Source organism: Pezoporus flaviventris, unplaced genomic scaffold (genome assembly GCF_033815535.1).
Source record: "Pezoporus flaviventris isolate CSIRO_AGI_PZ_B2104156 unplaced genomic scaffold, CSIRO_AGI_Pfla_v1 ptg000002l, whole genome shotgun sequence".
Classification (NCBI taxonomy): domain Eukaryota; kingdom Metazoa; phylum Chordata; class Aves; order Psittaciformes; family Psittacidae; genus Pezoporus; species Pezoporus flaviventris.
Genome location: NW_026892550.1, coordinates 86,942,113 through 86,969,726, shown reverse-complemented (window position 1 = coordinate 86,969,726; position 27,614 = coordinate 86,942,113). Strand labels below are relative to the sequence as shown.

At 42.9% G+C, this 27,614-nt stretch overlaps 1 protein-coding gene across 4 annotated transcripts in view; it reads left to right on the top strand.

The window, feature by feature from the left end:
• Positions 1–346: 346 nt before the first annotated feature.
• The window catches only part of TMEM178B (transmembrane protein 178B), a 246,494-nt gene continuing 219,226 nt past the window's right edge, over positions 347–27,614 (top strand). For 2 of the 4 annotated variants that reach the window (XM_061444916.1, XM_061444915.1), the window contains exon 1: positions 347–2,551. In XM_061444916.1, the coding sequence (XP_061300900.1) occupies positions 2,170–2,551 (382 nt within the window). In that variant the 5' untranslated portion in view covers positions 347–2,169. The remainder of the gene's footprint in view (positions 2,552–27,614) is intronic. The other 2 variants (XM_061444914.1, XM_061444913.1) reach the window with 2 other exon arrangements.

Here is a 27,614-nt window from a genome sequence, read left to right as displayed (position 1 = left end):
TCCTCTGCCGATTCCAGGGTGTTGTGGTACTCATAGGTCAGGATGTGCCAGGGCAAGGGCAATGACTGTGCTTGCTTCCTTTTAAAACAGTAGTTTGGAGTCTGGAGGCTTCAGGTGCCTGGATCAGAGAAGGTCTTGAATCCAGGTTGTTTTTCAAGCTCACACTCTGTGTTATGTAGTATGTTGGGATTTTTTGGTGCAGTAAGAAACAGCTCCAGTCATCTTGGGTTTGGTTGACACAATGTAAGGGTTTGTGACCAAGAATAAGCAGGATCCAGTTAAATCCAGGTTTTACCTTTTCCCCTCCTAAGAAAGTAAGGCATCGACATTTCCTGCCTGGGAAGTGGTGCAGTTTATCTTTAAGGAGGCTAGAGAAATAAGAAATGAGCCTCACGTTGCATGGGTGACATCACTGGCTTTTGGCTCAGCGCTCTGTATGCTCGGTCTGTCTGCTTTAGCCAAGGCTGCAGGGCTCGGTGTTTGAACAAGGAAAGATTCCCAGGTGTACAGAAGATTGGATTCGCTCTTATCTGGGTTAAAAAAAAACGGTGAAATGAGATTTCTAAAGCTTGGGGACTTCAGCTCGCCTTCTGTTGCACTTGATCTCTACAAGATGGGTGAGTTATTCCCATTAGAGAGAAAGGGAGTGGAAATTTAAGGAGAAAAAAAAAAAAAACAACAAACCAAACCCAAACATGTCTGAATATATAACTGCTGATGCTGGGGATACGATGCGTATGAAGATGCTGAGCTAAAAACCTCAGCTCCAACGTGGAGATCGGGCCATATGGCAGAGAAATGGTGCAGCCCGAAAGCTGTTGACAACAGTTAGTGGCTGCTTTCCTCTTCTCCCCGCTGTAAGGTGTGTAGCTTGCTTTTTTTTCCCCCTTCCCCTGGTTTGTTTTGGTTTGATTCCCCAAGACCTCCCTCCCCTCCCCGCTCCTCAGCATCCTCGCAGCCAGCCCTAGCCCTGCCTGCCCGCCTTCATCTTGCAGATGGCTAACGTGCCGCCGTGTTAGGAAAACTGTGCTCAACACCACCACAGCCCAGCGCCGGGGAGGGAGCAAGCTCTTCAGATACCGGCTGAATAGAAGGGGGGTGCTGGGTGAGTTTGTGGGTGCGTTCGGGGGGGAAGGAAGCGAGATGCCGGGCCCGAGGACTGCTGCCGGTGCTGCCTAGCGGGAGGTGCGCGGTCGGCGGCCGGTCCCGCCGGGGCTGCGGCTGCTCCCGCCGCCCCGCAGCCCTCGGCCCGGTCCTCCCCGGTCCTGCCCGGCCCGGCCCCGGGAAGGGATCTCGGCGTTCCGCTGCCTGGATGACAGCGCAGACGAGAAAAGCAGGCGAGTGAATGGCAAGGCGAGGCTGGCGGAGAGAAGGCGAGCCAAGATGTCAGTGACTGTCAGCGAAGTCTGCTAAGGGAGGGAGAGACCTGCGCGTGCCCGCGCTCCCACAGACAGCCGGGGAGGATCTGTTCTGGCCACGATTTAAAACAGCAGCAGCAGCAACAACAGATTGCTCCCCGCCTTGCGCTCCCTCCCCTTCGACCCCGCTTTAAACCCAAGCAAGTGACGGACCGTCGAGACCATGCAGATGACGATGCTCCCGCTGAGCCACTGACAAAGAAAAGGCAAGTCACCCATTCCTGAAACCGGGATAACTGCCCGCCTGCAAGCGGGAGATCTCTGGCTGTTGAACTTTTCTGTCCTGTGGTGATGCCGTGGTGAGCCTGCTGATCTGAAAGAAAGCCATCTCTTTTGGATCCTGAGCCGGCCAGACTGAAAGAGATTAATGGAGTGATCAGCAGTAGCTGTCAGTTCTCTCCCAGGGGATACATCCCTTCAGCCCCTGTCACTCTGGTGCTTGTGGTGAGGGGAACAGGACATCTTTGTGAGGGTGGGTCACTGGCACGCTCCCCTTCGAGGTGGAAGTCTGTGTTTCTCCTCTGCAGAGCAGAAGAGGCAGATGAGACTCCAAGACTGCCACCAGGGCAGAACTTTGTAGTGGTCTCAGCATCCCTCTGCATCGTGGATGTGAGCCACGGGAGTTGGGGATGTTTGAAGCAGCCTCTGCCAAGTGACACCCAGCAGCTGCTCCAGAGGCTTTTGCGTGGTCTCTCGCTCAAGGGCTTTGCCTGTTGTGAAGATGTCCATGGTGTTTCTGTGAAGCTGAGGTATGGCTGCTGGAAGGTTACTGCTGTACGCTGGCCTCTCTTTAGCTCTGTGTGCCCTGGGCATGCTGGCTGTGGCGATCTGCTCTGACCATTGGTATGAAACTGATGCCAGGAAGCACAGAGAGAGATGCAAGAGCATCACCACCAAGAGAAATGATCCTGGCTTCATTTATAACTCCAATAACAACCTGCCTCTCAGGGCCAGCAGGTCTAGGTTAGACCGTTGGGAAGGGAAACTCCTCTTGGCAAGAAACAGGAGGCAGATCTTCGCTATGAGTGCAGTCGATGAGTGCAACAGACAGTACAACTCGACCAACATGGGGCTCTGGAGGAAATGCCACCGACAAGGATTTGACCAAGAGCTGGAGGAGCTGATTGCCAAAGGTAAGGGCTGTTTTTTTACCAAATGAACGTTTCAGCTCCCCCCCCCCCCCCCAACCTCCGAGCTGAACAGAGGCTGAACAGAGCCATTTGGGCTCGCAGATGGGAGCTGGCATCTCTAGCCAAGTACCTCTCCTTGTGGTGGGTGAACTGGCCTGCCTGTTCATCGCTTCATGAAGCATTGCCAGGGCAGATTCCCATGGGTACTCTACTGCTGAGGTGTGGGGTTTGGGAGCAAGAAGGCAGTGGGGGTGAGAGCAGACACACCCCAGAATGTCTGTCTCATGTCTCTGTCTCTCTAAGCTTAATACAATCTGCCCATCACCATGGTACCAGATTATTTTCCCCATACAAATAAAAAGTATTAATAAAGCAGGCATTGGATTATTATTTTTTAAAATATTCTTTGAACCTGGTGACTCAGGCAAAATACGTATTATTTTATTGGAGGCTACATATGTCTGTATTTCATCCTTCTCTTACTGAATGCTCCATCAGTCCCAAAATACACCATTTGCAGTGCTCACATGTAGGCTTTTTCTATCCTCAAATGGAGAGTAAACAAAGAGAAATGCTAAAGAGCAGGAGGAAACCCAGCTTGCTGTTTACACTGAGCTATGTTTTGGAATATTTTTAATGTCTACAAAACATTACATGAATTTATTAGGAGTGTTAGAAAGGAATAAATTTCTCTTGGGGTAGAGATGCATCTGTTTGCCTTTAGCATTTTTGTGCTGTTTTTTCCTGTCTTTTAGTCCTCCTTCTTCTCTTTTCCCCCAAGGTGCCAGTTGAAGGTGATGGTCAGTTTGCCTCAATGTTTCTTTAAGCCCAAGTATGGGAAGGGGACATATGCGTAAAACCCAGCCTAAACATCCTGCCGATGAAAGCTGTATGTTTTTGTGGGATGCTGAGGGTTTCAGTGGAGGATGATAGCATCTTTGCTATCCACAGCATGGTTACTCCATACAACAACATAATATTTCCCTCCCATGGTTCTGTTGCCTTCAGATGATTCCCCAGCAGTTTATTTCCATTGCAATGAAATCAGTGCTTCTTGCACTATGCAATATTTAAAAATGCTCTTTTTCTAAGTGTGTTCTCTGCCCCAAACTCCCTTCATAGCTTGTGTTAATTCCCTCTTCAGACACTGCAAGCAGAACTATTGCTCAAAGCTATTTATTCAAGAGGGATATACTTTCACGTGTTAACCAATGTATACATTTTGTTCCACGTTTTAAAAGTGAGCAGCAGAGGAGAATAGCATGGTATAGACTTGCACTGAAACAGTACAAACAGGTGGTGTATCAGGGAACTTAAATCTCTAGTTGGGATCTTGACTATGTTTATAGTCACCCTTAATGTCTAGTTGCTATTTAATGACATCTATGGAGAGAATTGGTGGCTTTGGTCCCATTTGTAATGGACAAGCAAACATGTCCAAAGCCTGGCAGCATCCTGGCACCCTGCTGCTGATTTCAGTGCAGAGGGAGGGATTCCTATTCCCTGTGTAGGTGAGGGTGCGGACGTGCTCGGCTGGCTGCAGAGGGCTGGATCGCTCTGCCACGTGTGCTCCCTGTGCTTGGGGCATAAACAAAGAACGTCAACCTTGACAGTGGGCGGACGTGTCACCAGAGCTCACCTTTGCAAGTGGAGTTTCAGTTGTTAGAGAGGTTTTGCATCTTGAAATAAGTGAGACTCGTTCCTCTTTCACCACCTGTCTTGTCCTGGGTTCAGGAACGTCCACTTCTCCTGCCAGAAACTGCTGAAATTGCCTGGCACTGTGTTACGTGCAATGGCAGCTCTGATAAGTGTTAACCATAGAGAAAATGTGGTAACTCAGGCTGAGGTGGTTAAATGCAGGAGATAGATAGTCTTTGAAAGATACTGCTGTAATCGCAGAATCACAATACTTTTAGGGTTGGAATGGACCTCTGGATATCATCTAGTCCAATCCCCCTGTGAAGACAGGGCCTTCTGTGTATGTTCATATTGTGTGTGTGAATGGGGATGTGTGTGTGTGTGTGTATGTAGTGAATTAACTCAAAATATACAGCATCTAGCTGATAGGAAGGGATTCCCAGGCTCAGGTACAGTGTGCCTTCTTGCACACGTATTCCTGGACACGTATGTCTGCAGATGGACAGGTAGCCACTTCATGGAGTAGCTGCCCCAAGATCAGAAATGCATATTGTGCACGTGGGGGACGTACGTGCAAATATCAGTGTGTGTGTCACTCCTTGCCTTCTTTAAAGGAGTTTTGATACACATTTAACAAACTTCATTGTACTTTGAGATAAATGTTAACGGAGGGAGACTTGTAACACTGAATAACATCATTGTAGTTTGTTTGATTGTCTTTTTGGGGTGAGGATCTATCTATACTATAACTCTCAACCATGATGAAGAGTCACACACAGTAACACTAATGCTATAGAAGTGTTTTCCATTGGCATCTCCAGATTAAAACACAGAAAGCAACTATAATGGCAATTTGATAAAAATGGAGTGTTTGACTTGCTCAGAAATAAAACTGGAGATACAGGATTGCTTGTCCACTTTACATTTTGTTAGATCAAAAGGAACGAATGGGTTTTACTCTCCTCTTCTAAAAAAGTAATGCAAAATACTTTTCTGTTAAAAATCCTTGTATGTTGGAATAATTGAATTAGAAGTAGCCATCTTTACATGGGTAGTTAACTAGTGTCCCTGTTCCCGCCTATGTCTGCTACTACACTGTTTCTTTATGAGCCTCAGCTGTATAACGAAGTGGAATAAGTACATTTGCCACTTAGTGCCTGATGTTGAGAACAGCTGTGAGTTCAGAATGAGGCAGGTATTCCATGTTCACCCCAACAGCACCACCTTTATTTTCAGTATTTTTGTTTCATCGCAGACGCTCATCTGGAGTTGAGAGGTTGCAGGGCAGAGCACATGTTGGGCAGGTGTGAAGACCTGCAGATGTTCTCTACCTGTAGTAATCAAATGCTTTGTCTGGGGTACATATTCCTGCACAGATGAAATCTCTCTCTGTATGAGCTCCAGGGCAAATGCCATATAAAGAGGATGTTACTGATACATACAGGCCTTTTACTCTTCTTCTTCTGCCAACTGTTAATTTAATCTAGCACACCTCTTCCAGAACTGGACAAGCTAATGCAAGTTCTGGCCCCAAATATTGTGTGTAATGCTATATGTAATTGAACGTAAATGCTATTAAGATTTATTAATTTATTTTTTAAGCTGGACAGGATCTAAGTGATCCATTTATTCTGAGACAGATCCTACATTTTTCCCAAGGCAAAACTTCCGGTATTGGGAATGGTAAGCTTGTCTATCAAAGGATAACGAAAAATGGTCATTAAGAGCCTAACTAGGTTTGCAAACACCCTGCAGTTATTCTGCTTATGAACTCTGCTGAAATTAATACAAGCTGTAGGCAATGGCTTATGGCAGGATCAGGCCCCATGGTACTCAGCAGTATTCTGATGCCAGTGGTTTAAAAAACAGTTCTTTTTTCTGGATAGGCTGGGTCACTTCTTCAATTCTGTTTTGTGTTTATTAGTTTTTACGTCCCAGCAAATAAATGAAAGCCTTTATGTTGGATTTTGCTAGAAAAATGGGAGATGTGTCACTTCAGATTTCTTATGGATGGATATAATAGACATGAATGCATATATAAAATGGTCCTATTTGTATTTCTACTATCCTTCTTTTTTTTAATATTTCCATAGAACCCACGAGTATATTTTAAGATAATGCAATTAGATAAATAGGCAATGAATTAAAACAGATTGTCACAAGTAAGTGTACTCGGAGAGAGTCAAGCAGGCATGAGGCCAAAGGCCTGAAGAATATTCTAAAGCTGCACCAAAATTAGTCAATCTCTTCTCTTTGTTATCATGAATGAAAAAAAAAAAAATCAAACCAGAAACAACAGAAATTACAGTCATTAAAGAAATTACTGGAGTTGAACACTGAAACCCAAGGCCCTGTCTTGCTGACTTTTACTCACCTGAATAATCTTTATTCCTGTAAATGGGCTACTTGGACTGAGGAAAAGCACCAAATCAAAAAGAAAGAGCTTACAAAGCTGATCCTTTGATTCTGCTTTCACATCTGATCAAGTCTTTTAGCATCTCAGGACCAGAGTTTCACTCCTGATCCCTCAGGCCTTGCAGAGTCAGGAAGTGCTGGCTCTGGATTTGCTCAGCACAATACTCTGAGCTTCTTCCAACTCTCAGGTGCCTGTCAAGTCTCCTCCATGAATTAAAATAGCCTTGCTGCTTAAGACCCCTTTGAATATAGTGTTCCCGATATCCTATCAGATCCCCTGTTTGCCTGTTTACCACTGAGTTTCTCACAAAAATGACATTCCCTCACACTACCAAAAAAATCCCACTGAACCAACCACCTCCACCACGAAGCAAGCAGAGAGCTGACATGCAGGTAAGTGTCCATTCATGGCTGGGAGAAGGCAGAGTTTATGTCCTGCTTTGACAACCACAACTCCTTGTATATGATTTACGGTGAGCCAGAAAAAAAGCTGGAAGCCACAGAGTCTGTCTGCATTTTATGGCAATGTTGCTCAGATGCTTTCCTGCGCTGGTTGAGAGGAAAACAAGAATGGAAGAAAAGGATTTACATCATTTAATTATAAAGGTACAATAAAGTAGACGAAGAAGTTGCACAATAACCAAAGTCTCTTCCATTTAGACGATTACTACTCAGAGGACCTTTCTTCTTGCTTTTGGAAGGCCGCCGGTTAAACCTGTCTGGGTTTGGATGGGGCTCTGCTGCCTGCTACTGGAATCCAATTTTATTAAATAATAAAAAAAATTACAGTGACCTTATTATTTCAATCCCTCTTTTACCTTCATTCTTCCCCCAGCATCCACAGAAATCATAGTAAATCCTATTTTTAAAATATTTTATCGTGAATATACTCAGCCCATGCCACCACTGGGGAAAAAATAAAAGACGAGTAATTCCTATGCAACCAACCTCCACCCCAAATAATATGGAGGATTTCTGGAATGAAAGCATTCTCTGTTTTGGTTAGTCAGATGCACAGCACAACTGAGGAAGAAAGGCTTAACGGGAACACTACTGCCGTCACTAGGGATTATTTCTACGCAACTGGAAAAGCCTGAAGAGAGGCTACTTGCAGCCTCTACTCTAGGATAAAAAGATTTATTTTCATAAAACTATTTCAATACCTTGCAATGCTGTAGATCTGACTTTTAAAATGCAATGGTTTTGCCAAATAAAACAGGACAGCCATTTCTTCATGTATTCTTCATACATTAAAGGGTCCAAATGCTTTGTGTAAAATGTGTGTTTGAAATCCAAACTATTTTCCAAATGGACTCATTGTAAAAGGGACTTTATTGAAGTCTTTTTTCTGATTCTAATAAAGTCAATAGTAAATGTTTTATTGAACGTGGTGACGCAGCAAGTTCAGGCCTTCGGTGTTTCCTCTGAGCTTAAAATCGCCCCGGAAAGAAAGGCCAATCAAGGTCTGTGCTCCCTTCCATCACAGCAGAGTTCTGCTGGAGGGATCCAATGAAATTAAAGGTGTAGACAGCCTTTGAGTTGAATTTTAAGCTACCCAGGTATTTAGCCTTCACCATTTTTGATGCCGTGATTATTCCTAGTCTATTGATGTAGACTGGAAATCAAACAACTGCATGTTTCTAAGTTACAGCAAAGACATGCTCTTGTTCAGAGACTTTCTAAAATCATTTAATGGATGAAATCACCGTTGTTTCATACATGTGAGTACCCCTCATATTTTAAATAAGCAATTTTAATATCTTAATTGCATCAAACTTAAATAGCAATTAATTAAAAAGTATCTTTACCACAAGTAATGAGAACTTGACATGTTCCTCTGACACATCTGAGATAATTGCTTTGATAATATATATCTGCTAAAAATACTAAGAACATATATGTAATTTAACAGAGCTGCAACTGGCTTTAATCATGCTGTTTTATAGGGCAAATTTCAATCAAGCTGTTGGCTTTCAAGCAAAATTTCTGGTGAAGACAAATGGAAATTTTGCCAGAGTAAAAATGATGAGATCAATCCCTTCTGAAGAGAAACTGGCATTTGCAGAGCTGCCTGCAAGACTGCATGCTTAATTCCTGTTCATTTAATTGAGCATCCAAATCCTTTTTAGAAATCTCAGCATTTTTATCCTTCTTGCCTATTGCTTAAAAACTTCTTAAGAAGTGTGGAGGAAAGATTTAATCTGAGTGCAGATGTGCTCTGTTTACTGTAAAAGTAAAAATAGGAAAATTCTTTCACTTAGAGGTGAAATTGTCTAAACTATTTTGTCATCTCCAGCCATAAAAGTTTAAATTAGTGTTGCTTTTGCTCATTGAAAAGGTCTTTTTGTGACTCAGAGTAACTTCAGTAGTGGAATGAGTTCATTAACTATTGCAGATCCAGTAAATGAGGGACAAGACTTTATGTTTTGTAGGTTCTGCAAAAAAATAATGACAATCATTTATAATGTAAGTTACTTAATGGTTCATTGCTAACAAAGTGTTGCTGGAACCCTTGAGTACATACTCAGCTCCTTAACAGCAAAAGAAAGAAACGAGACGGTGTTTTTTAATTTTTAAGGAATAAATAAATAATGTGGATTCTGGAATCCAAGTGCCCTTAACAGACCATTCAGAACAGAATCCACTTAAAAGAAAAGAATATAAACTAACAGATTTTCTCTGCAGGAGAGAAATCAGACTATAAAATGGAAATTTCCCCATTTTCTTTCTCATAAAGCATAATTCTTCCACAAATAAATATTCAGGATTGCCCAGCTGAGCCTGCTGAAATAACAATCTTTTGTAGATAACAACCAAAATAGATGGAAGAAAGATACTACTGCAGTTAGGGCAGGGCTTACAAAGCCAGAATTCAGTCCGAGCTCTGCCGTATCTTTCTTCTTGACCTGAGGCAAGTCACTTAATCTCTTGTAATTTAGCTCAGTAGCAGTATAAAAGGGATTTTGTCCATTATTATTAATACCTGTTAGCATTCTACCGTAGGATTTATGAGCCTTAATCATGGATCAGAAATCATGGATCAGAGAAATGTCCCCATCCTTTTGACATGTTGCTGTGCTTTAAATATTGGCGAGTAATGCAGCCTTATGAGAGAGTACAAGGGGATGACAAGGTAATTATGTTCAGTGTGACCGGCAGTGGTTTTAAAACACCAGCAGGCTGACCACATTTCTGTAAGCACCATGAAATGCAGGATTCCTAGAAGAGTTGTAAAGGATAATGAATAAGAAAGGTGCAGATGTTTACAAAATGGTCTTTCACAGATTGAAGGATGGCACCAGGAAAATCATGGGTCACATCTGCTTGAAAAATTAGTAAGTAGGTGACGGGGATTGACCTCTTTGGTTGACTCAAGGAAGAAGTTGACATTTTCTTAATGAAGACAAGTAGATTACACTAATGAGATAGATATTGGTTCAGCAATCTACAGCTGCTAAAAGAAATGACGTGGTCACTGTGATGTGTTAGGAAAGTGATATTTCTAGCAGCATCCTGAATGAATACATGGAGGGCAAGATCACGTTTGTAAAGGTCAGAAAAAGAAATATTGTAGTAATAAAGGCATGAGATAATGAGAGCCTGGATGGAGAAAGAATATGCAAACCTTAGACAGCCCCTGGATCTATGGACATAGTGAGAGACATGATATGAAGATGTTCCAGTTATTTACCAGAATAACAAGGAAAGTAGTAACTGTTGCTGTGACAATCAAGAGAGAGGAATTACTAGAGTGACCTTATAGTAAAGAAGGGAGAAGAACATTAGGAACTCTGTTTTAGCTATGATAAGCTCAGTTTAATATCTGTATGCCTGTGAGGGAATATTAGAGAGACTGTGGGTATGGACCCAGGGAGACAAGTTTGTGTTAGAGGAGTGATCTGAAAACTGCTGCATGCAGATGGTAGTGTGATCTATGTTTGTGATAGGAATTACAGAGGAGTAAAATACAGAGAGAGAAAAGCCCTGTGAACTTCCAGGAGAGCTAGGAGAAGAAAAGCATCTTCTGGAGAACATGGCAAAAGAAGCAGATTCAAAGGTGGTGCAAAAGAAGTGAGTGATGTCATGGTAGCTGAAGAATGAACATTTCAGGTTAAAACAGCACAGGAGACTCCTGAAGGTAGCCATCATGCTGCAGAAGATGAGAACAGAGTATTCAGACTATGCTGAAATTTGCCTAGTATGTTAGGCAGAGACTTGGGCAGCAGCAGTTGCAGGGGAGAGAAAGCTGCACTGAACTGGCATTGGGGAGAATCAAGGCAGTGTTTGATCCTGGTGTATTCAGAGAGGTGGGTGGTGAAAGGGACGACAGAAAAAGAGATGGTATTTGGAGAGGAAAATAAATGTTTTAAGATGAAAGAATGTTTTATAATGAGAATATTTTAAGAGGAAAAAGATTGAATGGTACTTGTGTTAGGACAGCTAAGAGACAGAGGGGTGTGAGAGGCCAAGAAGAGAGAACAAGATGACAAGAATGGCCTTAAGGAAAGCCAGGGGCTGGGATAAGACTGGGTCTATGACAAAAAGAAAGAAATGAAGGAAGAGAGCTGCACAGGAGGTTTTTCATCTGTGGGAGGGAAGAATGAGGATGGAGTTGTAGGAGGGGAAGAGGAAATAGGATGCAAAGGTATTAGAAGAGGAAGATCATAGTTTGTCTTTTTTCTCATGGAAGAACTGGATGAAATGCTGTGTAACAGCTGAAGCAGGGGCTGGGGGAGGTGGGAGGGTCTAAGGAATGAGCCAAATGTGACAAAGAGGTGACTATGGCTGAAAGTCTGAGATTTAGCTGAGCGGAGCTGGAGTAGTAAGTCTAGGAAATCAGCAGAACTGAATGGTGGAACAATACATTTATAGTGGAGAAAGTTAGCTAGGCAGCAGGGTTCCTATTGGAGATACTCTGTTGTGTGAGACATTGCAGAGACCCACTGGTATGGATCAGTTGGGATTTGGGATAGCAGGAGTAGATAGGGGAATGCAGGGCAAAAAGGACTCTGAATGAAAGGGTGCAGCACAGATAACATCAGCACGTGGAGAGAGGAAGTAAATGATAAAGAGGGTGGTAAAAGACTGTCAGGAGTCATAAAGCCCTTAATACTGATGATCTGAGGTGACTGAAAGGCCAAACAAGCTTAGTGTGAAGGTGGCAGCAGGTGTTTCTTGCAGAAAGAGTCCAGGGGATGGTCCAAGAAGTGGAGCAGGAGGAAGCAGGGAAAACACAGGGCCCAGTATGAAGCCCCATTGTTTTGATAGCTTGAACCTCCAGTGCACATAATATTAACCACAATATCAGAATATTTTCTACAAAGTGGGGGAATGGAGAATGGTATTTACAGAGCTGAGGGGCTTTTATGGGAGAGGTCTTTTAGCCTGTTGTACACCCATGCCAATTCATCTGCACTTAAAGTGCTGCAGTCTCTCAAATAAATGTCAGGCCAGCAAGGGAGTCTTAGGTCAGGAGGAGCTGCTCAGACCATGTGGCAATCTGGCATGTGCCAGGTACTGCTCTGCTGGGTTTATGGTCAGATTTCTCCTTACTGAGTGGCCTGCTATTGTCTGTGCCCACTTCTGTGTCTGATTCCAGTGATGATCCCAGAATCACAGAATCATTAGGACCGAAAGAGATCTCTGGATTTCATCCACTCCAATCCCCTTGCCAAGGAAGAACCGCCTAGAGCAGGTTCCACAGGAATGCAAAGATATAACCTTGAAGAAGCTGCAGTAGCCTGATGAGTTTTGGGGGTGCCAGAGAAGCCAGAAAAATGGCATTCACACTTCCTTAACACAGAGCTGAGAGGATCTTCCAGTATTCCCCCCCCCCGCTTTTTCCAGCAGCTCTACTTCGGTCATTCCTGAGGGAACTCTGCGCAAGGCTGAGAAGGAAAATACATGTCCTGAGCTGGGTGATTATCAGCATGACAGGGAATGTGCTCAGGCTCTGAAACCTTTTCATCCCGCTGTGCCACCTCTGCTCAGTGTAAGTGTGTGTCTGTGCAAAATGAAACATTGAAACAGAGGTTCCAGGATGTCCTGTGTATACAGCAAAGTGGGTCCCATTAAGATATCCCACCAGATTGAGTGAAAGTCACTGAAAATCTCTTCTCACAGCCCTGATTTAATTCTGAGACTTTTTGTTGGTTTTGAGTTTTAAAAGCAGACATTTCAAGAAAAGATTCATAAATGTATTTCTAGACTTTCTAATAAGACGAAACAATTACGCCAATTTTGATGGGTAGCAGGAGCTATTTGAAAAGATCTTTCTGCTTAAATATGAATGTATGATGCTTGCCTCTGTGTCTCCATTAATCTCTGTATATGCAAAAGAGCCTTTATAATGTAGATACTTTTGCTTTGTGCTGAATGGTCATTTAATGACATAAATATTATAACAGAAACAAACAAACAAACAACACCATTTTGCAGTTAGATATTTAAAGTGTAAATTAAGGCTTTGAAGGGGTGATGCTGATTTATGGCAGCTGATGATCCAATTGCATTGCTTTGTCTTGGGTACTTCAGAGAGAGTATCTGGATATTGTACTTCTTGTACCTCGTAACCATAGAGGACTTCTGAGGAGTGAATTATCCCTGTTTTACACAGAGACCAGTTGTCCCACAATGCAAATATCCTGCAGGACAAAAGTTCACACTGGAAAGAAATTTCTTGTTAGTACCTAACTGCATGAGCTGGTGTTTTGTGTTAAATTTCATCCCTTTTCTATTCACCAGGCCTCAAGATTACCCAGTTCTGCTTGTATGATATCCCATAATGGTTAAAGAGACAGGAAGGAATTTTGCACTGATCAGAGAGACAAAGGAATCAGCTAACAGGAACAGGGGAAATGGGAAAACTCAAATAGCTTAATGGCCTCAAATGGGAAGTTGGATAATTTCCATCTCAGACTTCTGAAAGATGTGGTAGGTGACATTGCAAGTCCAGTAAAAAGGATTTTCAATATATCTGTCTAATTAGGATGGTACATTAGGAATGAAAAGTAGCAAATCTATATTTAAAGAAAGGAGGAAAAGTTGTCTGGGCCACAGTGGACCTTTTAGTTTGATCATAATAATACCAAGCAGTGTTTAAAGTAAGTTCTAAAGGAAATATTAATTCAATGCACAAGGGAAATGAAATAAACATGCAAAATACGTTTTTCTATTTGAAATTTTCCAAACTACCCTGATGTATTTTGCTAGGAAGATATAACTAGGTTTTGAGACAAGGAAATGCCTTAGACCTAAGTTATTGAGATTTTGGTAAAGGATTTTATATTTTGCCCCTAAAGAAAGGGTTTGATACAATGTTAAGGTAATTAGTACACAATTTACCTTATGTTTAACTGACTGAAGGAGAGCAACAAGTGCTGACAGAGGGAGTATCAAGATGAAGGGCAACAGTAAAGTTCCTGAACTAGGGGACCAACCTTGTTTAATAATGTCATTAATGAAATTGGAGTGTGGTCTGTGAGGAGAGGTGATAGCTCCCATTGGGCTGGGCACAAAGGAATGAACTTAAGACATTTGTTGCTGCTACAAGAATGAGATGTTGCCAAGAAAAAGAAGACCTGGAATATTATATAAAGAACTAGCTAATGTTGAAGACTGGGTAATAGAAAAGATGTGAAGTTTCTTTCAATGTGAGCTTCTGGTACTGGAGGATGTTTTTATATTGTTGGGCAAATATCCTCTGTGTGGAATTCCTCACTGGATTTCCACTGCCCAGACATCCAGGCTGGGGGGGTTCAAAATTCCCCATCATCCCACCATCATGATGATCTTGGCGCTCAGATAGCTTGGCTTGCCCAGGTACTGCAGAGGGTTTTATTGCAAGATGGAAAAGTGCATACCTGAATCTTACTCAATGTGCAGTTGAGATGTGAGCACAGAGCACATCTCAGTGGTAACAAGAGGTTCTTTAAGGTGCACCTATCTTGAAGTGCGGAGTGGTGGAGCCATGACCAGGAGAAAGGCAGATATGGTTGACGAACAGAGCTAGCCAGTTATTTGATGCAGAAAAACGTTAAAGTCATGGGCAAGGTGTTAATTAAGCCTTCTGTGTTACAATCTTTGCTATTCTTGTCAGCCACCTCTGAGAAAGATAAATTCAAAGCAGGTCCAGAGCAGTGTTGCCAGTGTGAGGAGAAGGGAAAATCTACCGTACAAATACAATTGTTATCTAGAAGAAGTGGGGTTAAGCACAGGAGAGGGAGAAGATGTGTTTAAAATAAGAACAACATTAGCAGGGAAAAGTGTGCGTCAGGCCATGAATGGATGTCTTGCAAATCTTATGAAGAGTGGATGAGAGAAGTGGAGTTACTTAGCCTGGAAAAAGGAGGCTCAGGGTAGACCGTATAGGTGTACAACTGCCTGAAAGGAGGTTGTACTGAGGTGGGTGTTGGTCTCTTCTCCCAAGCAACAAGATGAAATAGCCTCATGTTGCACCAAGGGAGGTTTAGATGGGATATTAGGAAAAAAGTGTTCACCAAAAGGTTGTCGACACTGGAACAGGCTGCCCAGGGAAGTGGTGGAGTCACCGTCCCTGGGGGCATTTAAAAGACCTGTAGATGTGGTGCTTAGGGGCATGGTTTAGTGGTGGTCTTGGCAGTGCTGGAGGTTGGACTCAATGATCTTAACTTTTTTTTTCAACATAAATTATTCTGTGATCCTGTGATATATATGCCTGCTCTACAAGAAAAATGAACATGGTGCTTTCTAGTGCTGCGTCCTTCTGAAACATGTCATAGGACTGTGAAAGGTTAATTTATTATTACTACTAATTCCTCTTTTTTTCCCCCCAAGGAAGACCATATTCACCCCTGTATCAAGCAGGACCTCATGGAAAAAGTGTTTGTCACCGGGCTGTCTAATGCCAGCCACAGGTGCCTGGTCAGAGGAAAGGGACCCAAGACAAGTCCAGCTGCTCCTTCCTAGCTGCTTTGTCTCTTTCACAGAGATACGAGCTGCACTTTGTTTTCTTCCTGTGACACCCCACACATCCAGGAAGGACTGGGGATGAGGACCGTGAGCATTTAATGAACATTTTACGTAGCTTTCCTTTAGATAATGCAGTTAATAGTGTTTTCTGCCTCCCTCATCTGCTTTCATTTCATATTGCCTTAGCTCAATGACAGCAAAGGCCTCTTAGGTTCTCAACCATTTGTGTTCATAAGACGAGAGAATGTGGAGCCTGCAACTTCTTCATTAAAATAGTTTGTATGAAATATAAGAGAATTTCTGTGCTATATTTAAATGTTTGGGGTGGCTGGCAGCAGAGGAATTAAACTAGTATTTGTACATATTTAAACTACCATGTGTATTTCAGTTCACAAAATGTTCAGCCATTTGGCTGGTGATGCTGGGTGAGTTTCCTTATAGTGGGAGGGATTTTGCCACAGGTTCCACCAGCTTATGAGGGCTAAAAGCATCCACTCCTGAGCTTTATTCACTTGTGTGTGCAGCAGTAGACCATTAACTCTGACAGAAGTTTTGGGGAAAGGTGTTAAGGGAACAGAAAAGCTCCACAGCACTAAAGGTAGGAAAGGACCATCTGGGGTAGCCTTCTGGGGTATAGTTCAGCTCCTAGAAAACGTAAAAGTAGGGTTTCATCAATCAGCATGGAGCAAAGCAATCTGGGATGCTCTGCCTGTCTGGATGTTCAGGGAACCTTGCCTCAGACTAAGCAGCAAAGCTTCATTCTATGTTACAGGAAGAAACAGCTACCCAGCTCTGCGCCCAAGTACCTGGAGGGTTGTATTTGGGGTGGATCAGAGAAGGAATTTTTGTTTCCTACTTTTATTGAGATGTGATCACAGCCTTATGAAGAGCAGCCCCATTCTGCTTCAGGTGAACTGGAATGGATGGTGGCAGAGACCAAGGGAGGGAGTCTGCAGGTTGTCGGTGTTGCGTCTGTGGGCATGTCACGTACATCGGAGCAGCCGGATGTGGGGTCCTCTGCCTGTGCCACTGAGCTGTGTGACTGTGAGACAGTTTTCCCTCTTATCCCTGCTGTTAGGAACCCTGTCCTGTCCTTACTGGTTTCCCCTGCACTCTGTGCCACCAGAACTGGTAGCAGCTCTTGTGTGCTCTTGTTCATCAGTTACTGTCAGCATCCTGCCTGTGAAACAGCAACTAATTGCATTGCCAATGTCTTCAAATGAAGAATAAGCAGCAGGAGCAGATGAACTCTTTAGCACTGAAGAGTTCACGTACTTCTTTTCCTGTGCATGTCTCTGAGAATACAAGTACCAAGAGAGAGAAAGGGGGAAGAAGCAGGACTTCTCTTAGCAGAAATTTGCCCATAGTGCTGAGGCATGAGCGAGTCTTTGGGTCCAAGCTCTGCTTCACTTGCTGCCAACCAAGGGGTTGTAGTGCCCATTTGGTAGTGTTACCACACGTCAGCCAGGGTGTGGTTTTTGGTTCATGTCATAGGGGTGAGTGGAAGAACATGTCTTCTTTAAAGATTCTCCTCTCTTTGAATGTAGTTCATGTCATTTTGGGAGTTCCTGGACCAACAATTTGAAGTGACCTGCACCTGATTGCTGTGGTTGAATGGTACATTGTATCTGTCACCTAGAAAATCAAGTTGTTTGAATGTTCATCTTGAGCATGCGAGTTAGGCACTGAAATAGCTCTTCTGAGGAGCAAGACTTTTCAGGCTCCTTGTTATGATGTTTCACTGCATGTCTTTATGGTCCATGTTTTGAAATGAGATCCAACTGTCCAGCTCTGAGAGCTCCATTTCTATCCATCCTGATGGCAGTTCATACCAGGGCAGGTAGCACTTGGTCCTAACGTGGGGATCAGACACAAGCACTTCTCCACTTCTTTCAACACTTTCCAGGGTTTTGGTCTGTGCCAAAATGCTGTTTGACTTGCACCCCTCCTCCAAAGCAGGAGAAATGATAGCAAGTACATAAAGACCATGCTTCCCCTTTGTTAGCAAACTGTCATAGTGATAGCATGTTTGCTAGGTGTGGGGAGACCTAGGTGTGGGGAGACCCTGAACTCCAATCCTGCCTGTGAACCAGACTCACCATGAGGTTTTTTTTTGCGAAGGTGCATTTGGGTCCTTGCCTGCAGTATGGGCAGGACACGGGAAAATCTGTGACCAACCTTGTGAATCTTGAAGGGGTAATTTTACCTGCTACTTATGTCTGTGCAGAGCTTCCTTGGGGACAAGTCTTCCAGTAGAGCACTTTTGATCAAGTTTTCCTCCAGAAACTGAAGCAGCAGCCACAGTCCTTTGGAAAGCCCTGCATATAAATATCTTGTTTAGTTAGTCTAATAAAGGTATTACTAACAGTGCTGCTTGGAGGATTTATTGGGGGATTTCACTAAGACAGTGTTAGCAGTGGAATTATAGTCATTCTCTGGTAAGACCTTGTCAATGCGAGAGAAAATAACATTGATCCAATCAGAGATATTTCACAGGATCAATGTAATATTCCTTTGCATAATCACAACCGAAGGATTATGGACTTGTGCTGGGAGGGACAAAGGATCATTTGACAGGTCACAGCCTCATTTGTTCTCATTGTTTTAACTGGTGAAGAAAAGGCAATTTATAAATGTGTGCATATGTACCCCTGTATTTTAAATAAATCAGGGCTCCTTCCGGCCACAGGCATTATTTTCAGTCTATTGCTTTTAAACAACATTTTGGGCTATGTACATTTTTCATAGCCGAGCCATACTGAAGCATTTTGGTATGACCTTGAGACAATTCCCTCTGCAATCCAGGAAGCCAACTTACATGAAATGGGAGAGGAGGCCCTGAGGCGGGCAGGGAGGAGGAGAAGACAAATCAATATACATTACAAGCCTTATAGCCCAAACAGCATAAGGGACCCTGAATAAGTTTGCGGAATTGAGCTTTTGGATAATGCAGCAATTCTTCCAAGGGGATATGAGCATTGCAGATGGCAGTGAATCCAGGAGGCTCAAGAGCATACTGTGGTATGCTGGGAATAATTCGTAATAAAACAAGTCCTCCTCATTGTTTACACTACTGTCTTTGCATTTTTCAAGTTCTCAGTACTGCTCTATTGCTTTGGTGACAGCTTCGTCATGCATTGTGGAGGCCCTTAAATTCCTCTACTGGCTACAGCTGCCTAGATATCCCCCCGGCTTTAGTGAAGCTTCTTCTGCTGAGGAAGAGGAGCAGTATGTTTGATAGCTTCACTGCATCTGACTGACTGGCTCCTTTGGATTTGCACATTTATCTCAGTGAACAGTGGAAAGGGAAAATGGTGGCTGAGGAGTAGAGCTATGGCTTGGCTGGGTGATAATATCAAGGACCATTCAAACTCCAATCTTGTGGTTTTAGATGACTTCAACTACAGGGCTGCAAAAGTTATTTGGGGAAGGAAAAAAAGGCTATTATAAGTGACATTTAAAATTAGATGGGACACAGCTCTTGTGAAAATACAGCAGGGATCAGCTTGTTTCCATCATGGGAAAGGACAGATAGCTGAACATGTTCCTTCTGCCATCACGGGCAGAGTGTAGCCTGTATCAAAGTATGCAGCTTTGCTAGGAGGTTGTGACTAACATGAGGTGTGTGTACAGAGGAGTACATGAGAGGATCCAAGAGCCAAGAGGGGTTGGAATCAACCCCTTCAAAGGAGTTTAGGCCAGGGTGAAGACCTCCAGGAGACTGTGGTCTCTGGGGCTTTGCCTTGCACCGAGAAGCAAGGAAAGGGGTAGGGGAGGCAAGGCCAGCAATACAGACAGGTCAGCTTCCAGACAGCACCAATACCTGCTGAAGTCCCCTTGCTGGACTTGCCCTTGGGGGCTCATATTTGGCAATGCAGGTCTTCCACAGCTGTCATTGTGGGGTGATTTATGAGGGAAGACTGGCTTGAAGGCTCCACTTTGCACTGACCAGTACCTCCTGTTCTCTGTGGCATGGGGAGGGAACCAGCTGCACACCCCCGCCTTGTGCAGGCTGTGACCCGCTGCAATGCTGCACCTGTGCAGGCTCTTGCTGCCCATGGGAGAACTGCTCCTGCTTTGCTGATGGCTGTTTCCATAGATCTGTGTAACTCTGCCCTGTGTGTAAGCACTGGGACGTCACCACGAGTCTGGCACTGTGGGTAGCACACAGCAGGACAGGCTCAGGTTGCCAAAATCAATAAGTGAGTGTAATCACAGTGCCTTTTTCTTTCCTTGCTACCTGGAGTAATCAGTGATCAGATTGCTTCTACAGAATGCGTTGCTGAGAAATTATCTGTCAGAGTAATCATTTACTGTATCAGCTCTGACCACCACAGCCCTCTGATGTATTTATATCCTTGCCATTCATGGCTGTATGTCAGCTGTTCTGTTGGTGAGCCTCTAGAAAATCCATATTAAATGAGGTTAGGGGTTCTGATTTAAATCAAGAAAAGCATGAAAAAATCAAAACAAATCCAAGCTGATAGTCTGTTCTTTGTTGCGTAAGTTCAGGATGGACCCTTATCTGGGATTTTCACTCTTAGCTCTCAGGGTCCTGGCTCTGGTGAGTCTCCTCAGATCATGGATACTTTTGGACCGTGCATATTTCCGTGTTAGTTGATCCATAGGAGCATGATGATCATGCTTGTGTAATTTGCATTTTAAAGTAGTTTTAAGTAAGCTCTCATGTCTGCAGCTGGGCTTTGAGAGAATTGTGTTCCCTGGAGTTAGCCCAGGGCAATGTGCTGAGGATCACACATAGCTTTTACTCTGTTCTTGCTCAAGCAAAACTGCTTTTAAGTCTAGGGGAGCAAAGTCAGTCTTGCTGGAGCTAGAAGCAAACATGTCTTTGACTTCAGTGGGACACAGATTATGCCCAGCATTATTTTTTGGTAGTGAAAAAACTTGAGGTAAAAAATGGAGAAAAGCTTTCTAGACCCAGCCTGCCAGGGGCTTGCTAATCCCACTTTCTTGCACAGGTTCACTGCCACGTATGTCCCCTGAAACATTTCCTTGAGTTGAGCAGGAGGTTTGCCTAGAGAAAATGACCTACATGCAAGGCAAGTACCATGTGACACTTGCAGTTAACATTTAATTTGTTGGTATAATAAAAGCACGTCAACAACCTAGTCTTGCCAGATTCCACTTGCCTGTTTGGCTGGGATATGTATTTTTTCCTGAGGAGGGAGCAAAATGAAGTTCATTTGTTTCTTTACTGTGATCTTGGCAAGGAAGAAGTTTTTGTTCCCGGGCTGATAAATTTTCAGGTGAGTTTTTTAAGGTTTTCTGAACCACTGCCCCCAAAAATCCAAGGAAAATAATTGGAGACTTTATAGCAATTCATGTAACTACCTTTACAAATGAAAATGTTGGGTCTTCCCTATGTGCTTCTAACATCACTGTCTCTGCAGAGCTCATTTTTCCTGTGCAAGCTTCAAATGTAAACTTTCTCTTTCGGTGTCACTCACAAATAAATAACGCAGTTCTTCCCTGATGCACGTTGTGTTGACCAAATAACTTCCATCGTCTTATGCTTGTTACTTTTTCATTGTTCCCAGAGGGGTTTGCAATCATTACGAGTCACTTTCCATTTGGACTTGTAGCCTAAGCAATCGAACACGAGTGCAAGGCTTCAGTAAGAGCTGCTCTCTGCAGTTAAGTGCGACCCCTGTTAATGAGCAAGGTCAGGCCTTTTGATCGCAAGCTCATTGGAGGGGTTGATCTGTCAGGCTGTTACACAAGAACCATACCATGATGTTCTGTCACTGAAATTTTGATACCGTCCCATCACAGTAGCATCTAAACACAGACATGCACATCTCCACGAGGAAATACAGCTCAGAAACTGTCTGGAATAGATATACCATGAATTATTAATTACCCAGTTGAAGTATCTGTAGTAATACTTGTACTATGCCCTCTGCAGCTCTCCACCCTTTTTAAAACGTCATTTGAATGTCAGTATTTATTTTAGGCTGCCTGGTGACGCCCAGGCTTGAGGAGCTTAATTCCTGCTGTAGGCAGGGAAAGTTAGGCACTTCTCTGTGTGTGGTCCTTGCCTGATGTGGGCTTATTCAGCAAAATGGCCGATGCGGGCAGATGTGTAAATCAGCGAGTGCTGCAAGAAGAGCACTTAATTGAAGCTTTATCAAGTGCCTGCAGAGCTGACCTCAGAGCAGTAGCTGAACCACAGTTGGAATGGGAGCGAGCCAACAGCTTTCACTGATGACTAAGCCCATGTACTGGGAAAGGATTTGCTTACAAAACTTGCCTGCTTTACCCATGGGTGGCAGAGCACTGCATAGCTAGGGGTTACTTAAATCATTCTGCATAGCTCACTAAAATTGTTCCTTTCAGCACAGATTCACAGCTTTTGGTACACTTTGATGACTCTGTGGTTGTGTATGGGGGATTTAAGCTAAAGCCAGGCTGATGACTGTTTGGATCAGCCTGGTGCTAATGACATGGGGGAATGTCAGACCGTATGGTGAAAGGACAGCATGTTCAGGCCTCTGAAGTCTTTTCCTGCTGGTCTGGCATTGGAAGAGTAGATCCGGTATGTTTTTTATCCGTTCTGCATAAGCATCTCTGTGCCCTGCATGTCTGCAACTGTATATACAGAGACAGGCAAATATCAAATAGTTGTAGATATTTGCCTATGGAAAAACAGATCCCATCAAACTCTGCCAGTGTACCAAGGAAAACAAAGCCCTGAAGGTTGAAGGCAAAAGGAGAAAGAAATATGTAATGTTTCACAAAGCTGAAATAATGAAGGACTGAATTAATTTGGAGATAAAATATCAACAATCTTAACAGGTAATTAGGAAGTACAACATTTTACTGCATCTGCAAAAGCAATGGCGCTATATATGAGAAAGAAGACCATGTTGTTAAAAACTACATAACGTGGCTATGAAGGGAAGTAAAAGTAGCAGGAAATTACAACTGTAAATATGCCTGTTCTCGCATACAAGAAGAAGAAAGGGCAACGTACTGAAATACTGGAAATTTGAAGCTAGGAATAGTAAAAGCTAGATAGGAAAAGAAGTACAAGAAGGGAAAAGCAATGTGCAAAGCTTCAAAAGCTATTAAAACCCAGACACTTCAAGTAAATGATTATTATATACTCTGTAATAGCAAAGCATAGTAAGGATAGAAATGCTAACAATAATATTTGTCTTTTGCCAAATGGAAATGATTAAAGTAAAAAATGGAAATCAAGGATATGTTTAATAATTATTTATATTCTTCTTTTGGAAAAAATCTAGATGAGTTATTCTTCCATATGATGGCAACACAATCCTTTCTTCTCCAGCAGTAATTTAGACTGGCTGAGCACAGTTAATAAAGTCAGTCATTTTAATTTAATAGATCTGAGTAATTTGATACCAAGCATTTTAAAAGAGCTGGCTAAGGAGATTTCCAGACTTAATTCATATAAATAGTGATTTTTAGAATTTGTCAGGGTACTGGTGAAATATCAAAGACCCAGGAGAGAGCTGATATTATTCAAACTCTTGAAAAGTGTAAATATAGCAGTACTAGGAAAAGTAATGTAGCAGCTAATGTAATTAATTAATAAATTAACAAAGAATTAAATGCAGATATGCTAACTAATGCTAATCAACATGGATATATAACAATAGATCTCATTAAACTAATTTTTGTTGATAAAGGAGCTAGTGTTGATTAAATATTCCTTCTCTTCTTTTAGGCACTTGACTCGGTACCAGATGACATTTTGAATAATAAGCTACAGAAATCAACATGATGCACATTAAATGGATTTAAAAGCTGGCTAGATTATAGAGTTTAAAATGAAATTTTCTATAGACATGAAATGGATTTCACAGGGTGTTACAGGTAACAGCTTTTTGCATTAGGCTTTAGTTAAATTTAATAAAGAACTAGAAAAATTAAAACCCATGACTAAATGATCCATAAAGTCTACTAATAATAGTTTGGGGAGTGATCAATAATAATTAAAACCAGGTAACACTGTGGAAATGGTTTAGATCTCTTTGTAAAGTGGGCAGAAACAATGTGTACTTTAGGTACATATGTTAGGGATAGTGAGATGGCATATAGAAATAGTTGATCTACCCTAGTGTCTGTCCTCAGCTATGTCTTAGCTGATATGTCTCAGGGTACAGTTGGCCCAGACATCATCCCTTCATGGCACTCCACTGTGCTACAGAGGCTTCATGAGGCTGATAATATTTAATGAAATAGGTTTTGTGGCTTTTCCATTTTTGGCACTCACACACTCAGGAAGGGTTGCAGCAGCGGAGAGCTAAATTCAAATGAGGTATGAGGCCAACAATGGTTAATGCCTTCTCCGCTAACCAGGGAAGGCATTAACCCCAGGGACAGCTCACTCCCAGGGGTGGCAAATTCTCCATTGGAAACACTTTGAAAACTTAGATTGTATCTTCCAAACAAAAATGGATTCAGGACAGTCCCATGGCCTGTACCAGATATCTGAGAGCTGCCAGAGATCACAGAGCTGCCTTCTGGGCTTGTAATTTATGATTTAACATTACAGGGAAGTTGTTGCACTGGAAAACAAGTTCTTGACTCCAAGAGTTCAGATTTTATGTGTCAGCCAAGGGGTTTTCTGGTTTTCCTGAATGTAGATCAAAACTCGGAGTATTTTATGTGTGTAAGTGTGCAAAGCCATAAACATATCTACTTCAAAGCACACATCCTTGACACACTTTGGGTAACTGGGTAGATCAAGTGGTGTAGGAATTCAGCACTCTCAATGCAGGGCCATATTCTTCTGCTGCTCCAAGATCAAGCCAAGAGGATTTTATAAACTTCAGCAACAATTTGCTGTAGCAAAACTCAGAGCTGAGTTTACCCTGGCAAGTCAGCACTGCCAGTTGTCCCACAAGAAGGGATGTGGTGAGTGATGTCAGGAGCAGGCAGTGAAAGAGGGGAAGAATGTAAGGGAAAGATAGTGAGGAGGAGCAGATGGGGGAAACCATCAGGAGCATGATGGAGGCTAGAAAGCAGAAAAAAGGGAAAGCTGCATTTTAAGCCATATTTTTGTGTAAATAAGAAAAAAAGGGGGAGAAGTATTGCACAAAAAAGGAAGATTTGGGAGGGTGAGACTGGAAGAGAAAGAACATGTAAATAAAGGACAGGAGAAAAGGAGAGGAAACATAAACATTTGTTAGTCTTCATGACCTTCCGTTGCAATTACTGAATTATTTATTCTGATATTTGCTGGTATCTTCTTCCCAGCCATTTAGTGTCACGATATAAATAAGAGCAGAACCCCATTACTGCTGTTCCTGGAGGGATTTTGATGTTGAACGGCAATAGCACACCTCCTCCCCCCACCCTGCCATTAGGCGATTATGAATTATATGCCAAGTGCCTCTCATAACTAAAGGGAAAGGGCTGCTCAGCACATTTGGAATGTAAATCTCATTTTTTCCTCTTTTGTAGGTCATGAAATGCAGCCCTTTTTTAAACCCCTGTGCTCACATCACTAGTGCCTGCTGCACACAGATTCCTCAGCCTATCCTCTGCAAGGGTGACGTTTCACCCAACATTGAACCCCTCGGCATGCTGTCTACTTGACATAAGATTGTTATTATTATTATTTTAAACACAGACATGCTGCATCATACGACTTAAGAATTCCTATGTAGATGTTATACCATATGGGAAAGCAGACTATTAAAAACCACGAGATTTGTTGTATTTCAATTAAAAAGCAAGAACTTCATTTATGTTTTCACTGGTCTGCAGACAGTCACAGGATGCAATTTGCAGGGAATCAGCACTTACTAGCCAAAACTTCTGAAGTGTTCACTGCTCAGCCCCTCTCAAGTAACCCATATAATGTAACAAGGCCTTTTGGGGTCCATGTTTATTTTCTGAGCTCTTACATGTCCTGTCCTTTGGACCTCTTTTGCAGAAGCAGGTTCTGGGCTGTTGCATGAGGAGCCAGTGGCTTCTGGAGAAGATAGTGCTGTGGTTGTGCTTTGCAAGAAGTGAAAAGGAGGGAATTATCTCTCAAACACAGATTAGCTGAACTCTTTTGCTTTATGATTAGGGTCATTCAGTTATAATTCAGGTTTTTGTTTTGTACTGTACTGACATTATGGGTTGTGGGGTTCAGACCTCGTTTCATTTTGGAAGAGTGAGCAAAATATGTAAACAGATAAAAGGAGGGGAAGCAGGTCAAAGGGGAAAAGAAGTGAAAATTACCCGGTGTTTGTTTGCTTTTTGGATAGGTAGTTTCTGTCTCTGGGGAGATGTTAACTTTTCTACTTACTTCTACTTACTTTCTACTTTACCTCTGCTACTTAAATTCCTCTTAAACACATAATATAGAGCTCTGGGAGTGATATGGTGCTGAGGCCTTGGTGCCCTTGGTGCTGGCCAACTTCACTTTATCATATTCGCTGAGAATTATTTCTAGCCCAACAGAGTCACATTGCTGACAGCCCTGTGCAACCTCCAAGATATTTCCTTGCTTGCAAATTAAGTTTTCTCGGCAAGCCACCATGCTACTTTAGTTACCACCACTGAGGAATGGATGTCCTAAGGGACTCAGAACGGACTACGAAGTCTCTCACCCAAGGGTTTTAATTTGACCTTACTCACATCACTAGTGACCAAAAGTTATTATCATAAATGGCTTACGTGAAATGTGTTGGTCTCAGTCAATTATTAGGAGACAGTTGTCTGCATTACCAAACCACCATCACAAATGGTGCTTTTTTGGGAAGTCTTAAGCAGAGTCAGGGTCAGTACAGCTGGGCTGAAACCTCAACAAAAGTGCAAGGAGAACAGGTTTCAAGTTTTGTGCTTATTCACTTCCAAGAGAATGAAAATAACACAGAGCTGTAAAAGCTATTTTAGGCCTGCATAAATTAGAGCAGTCCCTGAGGCTGCTCTGACTTACTCATGGGACAGTCCCACTCCCCAGACAGCCTCCATCTTCAGAAGAACAAAACCTTTCTGGCAGCCTCTGCCCTCATCTCTGCTGAGGCAGGGCAGAGACCAGCAGCAGCCCAGGCTGTGGCCAGCACATCATTTTTTACATAGCATGCTGATTCCACAACATGCTCAGCCTTGGTCTACACAGGGTGTCATACAGTGGGCAAATAGGAATGTTCTCTGCCAGGTCTTTCCGAGTCATAGAGCACCATCAGATGTACTATGACTACCCAAAGCTACTTGGCTTCATTGGGGTACAGATGGGGTGAGGAGCAGGGCCAGAGCCATGCCCCAGGAGGAAGGAGAGCAGTTGGGCTGTTTTGCTTGAAGCTACAGGCAGCAGATTTCCAAGCTGGGGAAGGCTTACAAGAACTGATCTGGAAAGTCAAAATAGCTCATTTGTCTCAGAACCAAAACACCAAAGTAGACATTCAGTTTGAATCAGCTGAAAGACCCAGTTTTAGTAGCTGAGATATTTAATTTTGATTTTGCTTTATTTATTCATTTATCTTGGTAAGCAGTTATTGTCTACTGCCTGCTGCTAAATCCCCTGAGCCTCCCTTTTTCCACCACTCTTTTCTCCCTGAGCCCTGACAGTTGTACCATGCCTGAGATGTCTCTGTGCACAGCTATAGGAAAACAGCAAAGGAAAGTGCCTTCTTGGAAGCATACCCTTTGCCATACTCAATCATATCTTTATAGCTGTCCTTACAGTGGGGGAAAGCTTTGCTTCGTGCCTCAACTCTAGCTACTTTGCATCTGTGTGTAGTCCTATAGTTGTGGGTAAAAATTGGATCCAGCTGGCTGGCCACCCCTGTAGAAATGCCCCTGCCCAGTGCCCTAAATGCTCTTCACTGGGGTGATTTGGAGTGCAAAATGCCTCATGTGGCTGTCTGTGCAGCAGTGCTGAACAGAAGCCAGTGGGGCTTTGCTGATCATGCTAACTGGATTTTCAGAGTGAGACCATCTTTTCTGTAGCTGAACATGGGTTGCACGGAGCTATCTGTGTCCACTGACCATCGGTGCCATGGTAGCACAGCAAAGGAGATGGTATGGTGGCAATGAGTCTTACTGAAAGGGATTCTCCAAAAGGAACAGAAAACGT